The sequence below is a fragment of the Equus quagga genome, unplaced genomic scaffold (genome assembly GCF_021613505.1).
Source record: "Equus quagga isolate Etosha38 unplaced genomic scaffold, UCLA_HA_Equagga_1.0 128578_RagTag, whole genome shotgun sequence".
In the NCBI taxonomy this organism is placed as follows: Eukaryota; Metazoa; Chordata; class Mammalia; order Perissodactyla; family Equidae; genus Equus; species Equus quagga.
The window spans coordinates 1-12,092 of NW_025796216.1; the positions used below are offsets into that span (position 1 = coordinate 1).

The 12,092-nt window shown below is 36.9% G+C and overlaps 1 protein-coding gene across 1 annotated transcript; it reads right to left on the minus strand.

Annotated features, from left to right (window-relative positions):
- Nucleotides 1-7: 7 nt before the first annotated feature.
- On the minus strand, nt 8-926 carry LOC124232833 (olfactory receptor 2M3-like; the record flags this gene model as incomplete). The annotated part of the gene is made up of 1 exon (XM_046649746.1): nt 8-926. A coding segment is annotated over exon 1 (919 nt), but the record flags the coding sequence as incomplete, so codon positions are not given.
- Nucleotides 927-12,092: the final 11,166 nt, after the last annotated feature.

Below are 12,092 nucleotides of genomic sequence, written 5' to 3' on the forward strand. Positions count from 1 at the left end.
ACCTTACTGAATGCTTTGGCCACGTCTTTGTTGCGGAAGCTGTAGATAAGGGGATTCAGCATGGGGGTGAGAATGGTGTAGAAGGATGACACCATCTTGTCCTGGGTTGGGGAACGATTAGAAGTGGGCCGCATATATATGAAAATACCTGCTCCGTAATACATCCCGACAACAAGAAGGTGTGAAGTACAGGTCGTGAAAGCCTTGTGCCGACCCTCCTCAGAACTCATGCGAATGACAGCCATGATTACACGAGTATAGGAGATAACAATGAGTAACAAAGGGAAGAGAAGCATTAAAACACAACAGATAAAAACAAGTGTTTCAAATGTGGAAGTGTCAGTGCATGAGAGACTTAGGAGTGCAGACACATCACAGAAAAACTGGGGTATTTTTCGGGAGCCACAATATGAAAAGGACAAGGTAGTGGCTACATCAACAATCCCATCAAAGGAACCAAGGATCCATGAAGAGGCAACCATGACTCCACAGATTTTCCAGTTCATGAGATTGGGATACTGAAGAGGGTAGCAAATGGCAACATAGCGGTCATAGGCCATGACAGCCAATAGGAAGCATTCAGCACCAAACAGGGACACATAGAAGAATATCTGGGCTTCACATCCTGCTGCAGAAATGGACCGCCTGCCAGACAAGTAGTTGTAGGCCATTTTGGGTACAGTGGTGCAGATGAGCATGAGGTCCATGAGGGATAGTTGGCTGAGGAGCAAGTACATGGGGTTGTGGAGCCGGGTATCCAGATAGATGAGGAGAACCATGATAGTGTTTGCCAAGAGTGCCACTGTGAAGATACCCAGGACCAGAGAGAACAGGAACATGTGAGTGGGAGTGTGACTGAAGATTCCCATCAGGATGAAGTCAGAGCTAGATGTCTGGTTCTCCCATTCCATGATGGATATTTTCATTATCTAGAACCACAAGAAGTTGTAAAAGTTAAACATCTGGGTAGTTATTTATTCACTGTCTGCTCTATGTATTGTGCCTGGTACCAATGTAGATAATATGACCAGGACTGTGTAAAGAAATGAGTAGAGACTGCATAGTCAGGTAGCATTAATCACACTCAAGCTCTGCCACTCCAAATTTGTTATTTCTGTGTGCTTCATTTTGCTCTCTTTGCAAAGCAGAAATAACTTTTTAATTGAGTTACTGTGATTATTAAATGAGATATCAAATGCGAACCACAGCATCTTGATGGAGTATCTGATCCCTCAAGGACCACATAACCTAGTATTAGATAGGAGTACGTCTGTAATTTATCATATGTCAGTACGTAGCAAGTTCTATAACAGAGGAATAGGGCATTCTGAATGTCATTGCTGATATAGAAATGTAAAATATCTATAACTAATAATCCACTTTTTCCAAGAGATATTATCCTGTGCATTGATATAATTTCATTTGTGCACCAAACTCACAGACCAACCAAGAGTACTTGTTATACAATTATATGGATGATGACCCTCTAGTTCAGAATAATTGGTAGATAATTGCAACTAATTAATAGATCATAAATATGTAATTTAATCATGGTGAAGAAGTAAAATAACTAAATTCTCATTATGTTACAGTTTGAGGAGGGCAGTATCTAGAGATTTCTTTTCACACACACAAAAATGAAGAAACTTTAAGAAGGTGTGTGAAGGTACCCAAATTCCATACCCTGTGCTTCAGTTCCATTCCCTCAATTGGCACCCAATGGGGAAAACAAACTAACACACAATAAGCAAACAAACAATTATCTTAGTTTATCTCTATCAGTCTAACAGTGAGCCAAGGCCAGCTTTTAGTCCTCTGGGGAAAATAGAATTGTTCTACAAAGGATTAGACAAAAGTGAACTGGACAGAGAAAGTTTTTATTTTGTTGAAACACTGACAAAGAGGAAATCAGCCAACTGCACGACATGATTTATTTTATCATTAAAAGAAGGATGTTCTCTGGTTGCCCACCACTGACTCAACACAACTGTGGTTAATGAATGATTGAACAGATTTCATGCTTGTACTCTCAAATGCTATAGAAGCTGGCTTTCACTGCTCCTGGTCTAAAGGTCCCTGGCTTCTATCCTGTGGCCCCATTAGAAGAAATTTTTCCCAGGAAGAGGTAGGACATTTTTAAACCTCCTTATTTTCACATCTATGTTTTTTTATCCCTACCCAGAGAAGGATTTATTTGAAGCTCAAGTCCATTACAAGAACCTAGCAGTTTTGTATTTATAATTGTGTATTCTTTTCTTCTTTAAAGAGGGCCCTCAAAGTTGTGTAAGTTTCAAGGCCATCCAGAACTGAGCCTGGCCTTACTCCCATCCCTCTCTTGGTAGAAGGCCTATGTAATTCCATCATTCCAGAAACTGTCTGCTTCTCCTGTTGTGAAGGTGGGCATTGGCAGGTGACCCATTATGGCACTCTTGGTATTATTTGCAAGCAATATCTTTCCTCTTTTCTCCTACTCTCATTTTTTCCCCTCTGGAGATTGCTTGTTCACTCTAGATTGCCCTTCCTTCAAAAATTTGTGGTGAAATTAGTGATTAGGGTGTGTTAATTGCAAAAGGAAACTAAGGAGGCATATAATCTGCTTTGGTTTAGTCTATTTAGACAAAACTAATTTAGAAGACTGATCAAATTGACACTTAGTCTCTTGTTTTTTCTGGAGTACACTGGATTTTAGAGCCAGAACTTCTATAATAATAATAATATATCAGTACATTTACCTGTAGCCTAATAACACTTCAATTTTATGGTAGTATTTTATGATTAATAAAATTTAATGCAATTAACTATGCAGATAATTGCAATAAAATATACAAATTAAGACCACACTTAATTAAATTAATTAATTCAGCCAATACTTAAATAAAACTTTTCCCATGTTCACAGAAGTACTTTTCAAACAGCAAAAGTCAATATCTCTGTTTTCTTTTTTTTCTTTCCGAGGAAGATTAGGCCTGAGCTAACTACTGCCAGTCCTCCTCTTTTTGCTGAGGAAGCCTGGCCCTGAGCTAACATCCGTGCCCATCTTCCCCTACTTTGTATGTGGGATGCCTACCACAGCATGGTGTGCAAAGCAGTGCCATGTCTGCACCCAGGATCTGAACCGGCAAACCCAGGGCTGCTGACAAACGGAACGTGCACACTTAACTGCTGCGCCACCAGCCTGGCCCCAATATCTCTGTTTTCTAATGATAGCATTAGCTGACACGGATTTTACTTTTTTTATATCTATGCAAAACTGTGTTCTAAACAAATGGCCAGAGATATAGGCAAGTTTACATGGCAAGAGTGTTACCAGAAATATAAGGACTTCTCATCTAAAAACAATCAGTTAGAATGAAAATTTGAAATTCCAGGGTTTTTTTTTGTTTGTTTATTTTTGAGGAAGGTTAGCTCTGAGCTAACATCTACTGCCAATTCTCCTCTTTTTGCTGAGGAAGATGGGCCCTGAGCTAACATTCGTGCCCATCTTCCTCTACTCTACACGTGGGATGTCTGCTACAGCATGGCTTGACAAATGGTGTGTTAGGTCTGCACCTGGGATCCGAACTGACCAACCCTGGGCCACCGAAGTGGAATGTGCAAACTTTGGTGTGCCACGGGGCCAGTCCTGAAATTCTTGTCCTGTTAATAACACTTATTAAAATGTCTTTTCAAAAGATCATATCATGCCCATCTATTGATTTAAATATTGTAGCACCAATACAATTTTGTAAGCTTCAGACCATACAAATATTAGGAGAACAAATTCCTCTGTTTTTGTAGAGACAGGACTGATTCAGCTATAGACCTGGACCCTGAAGAGGTAACTGAATTTTGAATACTGGGTACTTGAGTAGAGCCTGAAAATGAGAGACTTAAATTTGGGTATTGTAAGTGAAGATCTAACTCTTCAAATGGGACTCGCCGAATACCAAAACGAGAGGTTTATGTAGGGGACCAACACCCCGAGAGAAGCCTTCATCTTCTCAGTCAGTTTGATTGCTGTCCCTAGAGAGCAGTACTCCCTTTTGTTTACTTTGCTTTCAGGTATGCAACTCGCTGCTAATTGCTGCACATAGGAGTGAGGGCCAGAAAGAATGGTGGTAGTGGTGGTGCTTATTGGAACAGCATTCTTTGAACAGATCTTAATTAATGCTTTTTTTTTGCACAGGGCCTTTATGTGTAATTCATGACTGTAGTAATCTCCGGTTTGTTTTATTCATCAGATATCAATGTGTTTTGATCCTTCCATATACCTTGTAATATTTAGTTTGCTGGTCATCTCTTCACTCATAATCATTGTCTTTTTCTATTGCTGCATATACTCCTCAGTATTTTGAGTTGGAAACCCTCCTATAACTTTCTAAATATACCTCTACAATAGCACTTATCATATTGTGTTGTAATAGTTATTATACATGTATATATGTTAGGCATAGTTATATGTACATATGCGCTCTCATTTCCATGAGAAAATAAAGACTTGGTTGAGAATGTCCTTACCCATTTGTTTTATTCTGTATTCCCAAAATATTCATAACCATAGTCTTCCTCAATTCTTTAGCTGTACATCTCAGTAAGCATATAAATCACAACTTTGGCTTCTTCACTCCTTTTTTTTATTCTCAAACACCCAGTCACATAGTCATACAAATTTGTTCTTAAAACCAACTCTGTCATCATACAAATACAGCTGTTCTTATTTTTATAAGAACAACCTAATCCTCATATATTGATGGTTATTATACCAGCTAATTAAGCTTATTTCGAAAAGTTTTTAAAGTTTCAGTTCATCCTACACATCTATATTACTGATCATCATCGTACTTTGAACCTCCCAAAACTCCAGCTTAACATTCAAGATGTTTAAGGATGTATTCTGCTTATTAAATACAGTTTAATTACCCGTAGGAAACTTGTGCCTCACTCAAGCCAGCAAATTTACTCACCTTGAAATATGTTGTTAAGTAGCAGTATTGAAAACACTGAAATCAGGTAAAAAGGCAGTTGGAATGTCTTTTCAAAATCATACAAGGGCATTGTTTGACAGACTCTCCCAAGGATTATTTAATTCATGGAATGTACCTGAGTATGTGTGTGAGTGTGTGTCACTATCTGCAAGAAAAAGTAGTGTGTCTTCACCCCTTGCAATTATAGTAAGAACTTGTGACTAAAACTTTATCTTTTAAATTAGCTAGAGAGTGTAAAAAAATAACAGATTTAAAAAATCTCATTATTATCATACCTGCAAAACTATGTCTTGCAGAACATTAGTGGCCAATAAGATTGTGGTTAAACAATTTTCAAAAACATCTTAGACTATCTTTAGTTGTAGAAATAATAATACAAAGGGTTCGTATACAGTAATACACTCAAAATCTGAAATTCATTAGTTCAGTCTTTGTAAAGTATTGTAAATTCTTTCTCACAAAAGAAAATCTGCATCCAGATGCTCACAAAGTACTTCATACTATGTAATCATGAATCAAGGGTCTTTGTGTCACTGGTTCTTAAAAACACTGCATCAGAAAACACTATACAGCTATATGTAACTACTTATTTAGAATACAAGATTTTACTGAATTTACCTTTATTCCTACTTAGAAGGAGGACTATTCTGAGTACATATTAATATATATATGTAAAAGGAAAATGGGAAAAAGGGGCTTGTGTTGAGGCAAATGACTGAATTAGTATAAATATTTAGAAACATACACCCTTGAGAGAATTAAAAATAAACTAGAAACTAAATGGAAAATAGAGGTAAGAATTTGGACATGGTTGGAAAATATCAAGCATGAAAAGGTCAGTTTATGTGTGGATGCCATAGAGTCTCCCAACTTGCATTCTCCCTAAATTATAAACCCCGCAACACTGTCCTTCTGCAGAACACAGTAAAAAGCCTGCAACAAATCAGTGGCTTATCATGGCACACAAGCATGACTCCAAGATGCTTAGAAAAATATTCATTTAGTCCAGTCATTCTCACAGTGTGATCCCCCAACCAGGCAACATCAGCATGTGGGATCTTCTTGGAAATGTGAATTCCCAGACACCGCCACAGAGCTACTGATCAGAAACTCTATGGTTTGGACCCAGAAATATGTTTTCACAAGCCTCAAGGTGATTTGGATGCTTGCTAATGTTTGAGAACCACTGATGTATTCCATCTCCCTGCCTTCAAACAGGACCTCCTCGCAGTATCCCAAATAGAGAAAAGCTAGTACCTATTGGAAAGACACACTGCTACTTCTGAAAATTTCTTCTCTCTTTCCTGGTTACCTCACCCGATCTCCAGTTAAAGTAAATCCTTTCCTTCCCATTCTCAGGATACAATATGCTCTGATTCCTTTTTGTTGGAACCATTGAGTTATGTCACTCTCCTCAAAAGCCTCTGCAGGTTCCAAACCGTCAGAAAAGCAAAGGCAACTACTTATTTTGGCGTTCAGGATACTGCACAAGAGGTTACTTCTCCTTATTGTTTTTCAACATAAATTCTGACGACCCTACTTTTTCATCCTAAACACTCCGCCACATTTTCTGATATGAGGTCTTGGCTCAAGTTACTTCCCTCAAGAAGAATACGCTTTGATCTTCAAGCCACCCGAACATTTTCGGTTCATTCCTTTCTTCAAGCTCTAGAAGAAGTTCATCATCCTCATGAGCTCTGTTTCATTTTAATAGATAATATTCTCCCCTTTCACTAAACTCAGTCATGTGGCCTCTTCTACTGCTCTTTACCAAAAGTTGTGCAGAGTGTTGAACAGGGACATGGGTTTTGAGATCAGACATGCCTGGGTTTCAATGATCACTGTACTGCCAAATGTGGTATCATCAGGCCTCCTTATCTTTGTTTAAATTTCCATAGTGAGGCTAATATCTATCTCTCAGAACTGTTATAAAGAGTACAAAAGGTAACTTTTGTAAATCACTCAGCACTAAGCTTAATCCAAAATACATTTTGGAAAATATGTTTCAACCATAAAACTCATTTGATAATGATTATCATCATTTTGCACTTAATCATATTGTGTTGGTTTTCAAGGGCTGCCAGAACAAGATACCACAAATGGGATGGAGTAAACAAAAAACTTTTGTCTCACAGTTCTGGAGGCTAGAAAACTCAGATTAAGGTGTCAGCAGCATTGGTTCCTCCTGAAGGCTGTGAGGAAGAATGAATTCCATGCCTCTCACCTGCTTTTGGTGTTTGCTGGCAATCTTTGGTAATTCTTTGGCTTGTAGAAGCATAACCATGATCTCTTTCTTGACCTTCATCTGACATTTTTCTTGTATTTGTGCCTTTCTCCAAATTTCCTCTATTTGTAAGGACACTAGATTATGCCCCACCCTAATGACCTCATTTTAAGTTGATTTCCTCCGTAAAGAGCGTATTTACAAATAAGATCACATTCCGAGGTACTGGGGTTTAGGACTTTATCACATAATTTTTAGGGGGATACAATTCAACTGATAACACATGTATGGATTTCCATCTTTACTTACCACCTATTATTTTGTGTAATGATTTATTCTATCAGCTAGAGTACAGACCCCTGAAAGATAAAGTATTTGGCTTACATTTAAAAATAATATTTTAATCAAACAGAACTATACTTTACATGGAGTTGAATACATGATTCTTAGGGATAAAAACTTGAACTATAGGGCAAGATTCTCGGAATGATTTCTCAAGTAGCATACATAATAGAACAAACACATCATAATAATGCCTCAAGACCTACTCAAGGCAAATATTACTCAAGTTTTAAATATAAGATAAACTAATGCATGCCAAGGTAACATAAAAATATACTTATTGCTTTGGAAGTATGTAGAAAACTACAGGTTTTCCACCCATACTGCCTTGTTGAAATCAAGAAGTTCCTAGAATTTTTGTAATCAAAATTTCTATTTCCAATCTTACCTTCTGGTGCTTCCCAAGAAGATACAAGAATACTGACTAAGTTGAAAAGGCTGAAAATCATAGGGGTTTTCTCCTAGTCCAAGTTCTCAGTCCACAGGGATTCAGTCCCTTGCCTTTAGTTACAATGATGAAATCGTCTTCCAATTTTTTCCTAAGTCACGAAGGCAATTGTTCCTGTTTCTACCATAACCACTACTTATTTTTTACACCAGATAGTAGAGATGATCTGTTTCTTTCATTCATTAATAATATAAATTGCCTGAAACATTCATCTCTCTAATCCTAGTGTTTAAAAATCTTAATAATTTCTCATACCTTCTTTCCCAGTGGTTCTCAGACACTTGAATACTCATTAGAATCTTTTAAGAAGCTTCAGAAATGTTTTCCAGGCCAGACCCTTCTAAGATCATTGAATCAGAATGTCTTGGAAATAGGCCAGGCATTGCTGTTTTTAAAATCTTCGCAGCTGATTCCACTGTTGATTCTGTTCTTTCCAAAGTTAACAATGCCATGTAGGTCCTTGGATTCTCTCTCTCAGGTTAAATCAGGTGTTTTGTTAAACTTGTTAAATCAGGTTTTTTTGTCCCTCATATTTTCTTTCTCAGTTGGTACTTTTACTGTAAGCTACCGATAAGCCCAAACCATCCTATTATTCATTAAATAGCTTCCATATAATTCATAGGCTTGCTGTCAGAGACATTTTACCATGGCTGAGAAAAGAAGCAGAATTATATGCTACATCATCAGCACAGAACCAGAGGCAATTATTGAGATAATGAGAGATTTTTCATTTTGCACCACATTTTGAAAAATAATTTGGGAATTTTTCCACTATTCAGGAAAGGTCACACATTGTTTTCAAATAGAGATCACCAGCCTTTATTAGTCTCTTTTTCCTTATGATGGTAGTGGCTCAAATATTGGGGCTTTACTCACAGTCATTACTTTCTTAGTTCTCTCTCTGAATGATTCCAAAAAATATTTCCTGCCCCGCCATAGTTTGGGGGGCTATTTTTTTCCTGCAAGTGTATGATGGTAGAGAATATAGTTACTACCAGTACAGTTTGTACCGCTGTCTTGATTTCTGCTAAGGCACTTGCAATTTAACCCACCACTATTTTGAACCATCAGTGCATATATGAACATCATCAAATAATGCCCTAGCATTATTACAAAAATGTTTTTGACCTCTTGGACCCTCTGAGATTGTTTTACTTTTTGGTGAGGAAGATTGGCTCTGAGCTAATGTGTGTTGCCAATCTTCCTCTTTTTGCTTGAGGAAGATTGTCCCTGAGCTAACATCTGTGCCAGTCTACCTCTATTATTTGTCTGTGGGACTCTGTCTCAGCATGGCTTATGAGCAGTGTGTAGGTCCATGCCCAGGATCCAAACCCACGTACCCTGGGCTGCCAAAGTAGAGCACATGAACTTAACCACTAAGACACCGGGCCAGCCCCTTAGTTTGGAGATTTTAAAAGGTCAGATTCAAATGCCTGATACCTATCATCAATTAGACAGTTTGGGGAGATGATGTATTAATTTCTCTTATCACTGGAAAGTGTGGAGTCTTCTCATGTCCATGAGATGGACCAGAGAGAGGAGGAGCCTAAGTAAACACTCAGAAACTCCATTAACTCTATGAGTTCAAATAACTGGATGGCCATTCTGAATAAGTGGTAAATGAGAGACAGATGGAGCCTCATCAAAATTCTACTTACAGTTTTTGAGTGAATTAGGGTGTTACATCTTTATTTTATTGGGTTACCAGAGGAAGATGGAATTTTCTCTGGTGGAATAGCATCAATGGAGGCCCATATGTTTTTTATACAAAATGACTGGTATTTGATCAAAAACTAGGCATGGAAAGAAACAAAATCATATAATTGAAGACAAAGAGGCGAAGAAAAGACCATAGGAACAGACTTGTGGATAATTCAGTAGAATACAAGTAGGAGTCAAGGCCTTTAACGAAGCTGTTTAAAAGATATTGAAGAAAAGAGACTAATGATGGAAAAATTTGATGAAAATGTGTAATGTTCACCAGCAAACAACAATCCAGGAATAAAAAACATAATAACCAAACTTAAGAACCCAATACATGACTTCGACAGTACACTAGACATAGCAGAAGAGATGACTAGTGTACTGGAAATCAGGTTGATAGTAACTATACCAATTAAAGCTGGGAGAAAAAACAACACCATAGGGCATAGTCAAAATTTTGGATATACATGTAATCAGAATACCAGAATGAGAGGAAACCAAAGAGAAAAAGAAATATTGAAGAGACAAGAGTAAATAATCTTCCAAATTGGTGAAAGACACAAATCCACAGAATGAAGATATTCTGAAAATTTCAACTAGAGGAAAATTCTACCTAGGAATAGCGTAGTCAAACTCCTGAAAAACACAAATACAATAAGAAAATCTTAATATCAGCCAGAGATATAAGATATATTCCTTTCAAAAGAGCAACAATAGGTTAAGACCACAAAATACCAATGTTGACACGTTAAGAGTTTGAATTCAGAATTGTCTTATACCTACTAAAGAAGTTAAATTCATAATCAGGAAGTGTCCCTTAATGGAAACTCCAGTTCCTGATGTGTCATAGGTACATTGTATCAAATATTTAACATACAAGTAATACCAATTCTAGTCTAAATCTCTTAGAACATAGAGGAGAATGGTACTCTTCCCACTTAATTTTATGAGACCAACATAAGCCTTTTGCCAGACCTTGTCAAATAAATCAAGAGAAAAGCATGTCCTTCATGAACAGATGCAGTTTCTTAAACACAATATTGGAGAATTGAATTGAGCCATATAGAAAAAGAATAATAAATTGTGACCCAGTGGGATTAATCTCAGGAACACAGAACAACTTTATTTACCTTGGTAAAATCAATCAATGTAATTAAGCATATTGAAATAAAAAGGGAGAAACACCATATACCATTTTCAATAGACACTGCAATAGTATCTGATAAAATGCAACACCTGTTCATGAATAAAAACTCTCAGCACAGTAGGGATAGAAGGAATTTCTCCAATTTTACCAAGCAGATGTACAATAAAAACCTACTCAACACCAGATTTAATTGAGGGAGTATTAAGGGCATTTCCCTTAATGTTAGGAAATAGAAAAAGTTCTCTTCTCATGTTACTTCTGTTCAACAACACACTGGAGGTCTTAGCCAATTGATTGAGTGAGAAAATGTAGTAATGGATATAAAGCATAGAAAGGAGAATAAAACAGTTTTTATTCCAAAGTAACGTAACTTAATTCTTGAGAAATACTAAAGAATCTACCAAAAAATACACAAAAGTTAATTGAATTTATACACACTAGCAGCAAATACTTGGAAAGTAAAATAATATAAAAAGCCACAAAACACATAAGGATAATTTTTAAAAAGTACAAACCATTACTGATAGAATTTTAAAAGCCCATACATAAATGCAGAGATGTGCCCTGTTGTATACCGAAGAAATGATCTTATAATGTCAGTTCTCTACAGAGTGATCCAGTTCATTTCAAATGAAAAATATATGTATTGCTTTACAAATAGCGAGAAGATTCAAAGATTTATGTGGAAAGAAGCACAATGTTGAAGGATTTACATTATTTGACTTAAAGATTACTATAAATCAAGACAGGGGCATCAAAAGAAAAACAAAAACATCAATGTTACAGACAGAGAGCCCAGAAATTGATACAATGTGTATGTCATCAAAGCAATTTAAGTGCATGGTAGGCAGAATTCTAAAATGGTCACCAAGATTCCTGGCTTGGCTTACACACACTTTTACTCAGTGACTAAATCAGATACTAATCTAGGTGTTGCTGTAAAGGGATTTTAATGTAATTAAAGTTACAAATGCACTGAGTTTAAGATAGGAAGATTTTCCAGGAGAGCCTGACTGAATCCCATGAGATCTTTAAGACCAGAAGGCTTAACGTGAGTTCCTGAAAGAGAAAGTCAGAGAAAGCAAGGCAAGGATTTGACATGCCACCATTGGCTGGAAGATGGAGTGAATCATCTGGTAAGGAATGTAGTTTGCCTCTAGGATCTGAGACCAATCTTTAGCTGACTTTCAGCAAGGAAACATGGACCCAAGTCTTACAACCACAAAGAATTATGAATTCCTTATGAATTACGAATTATACCAA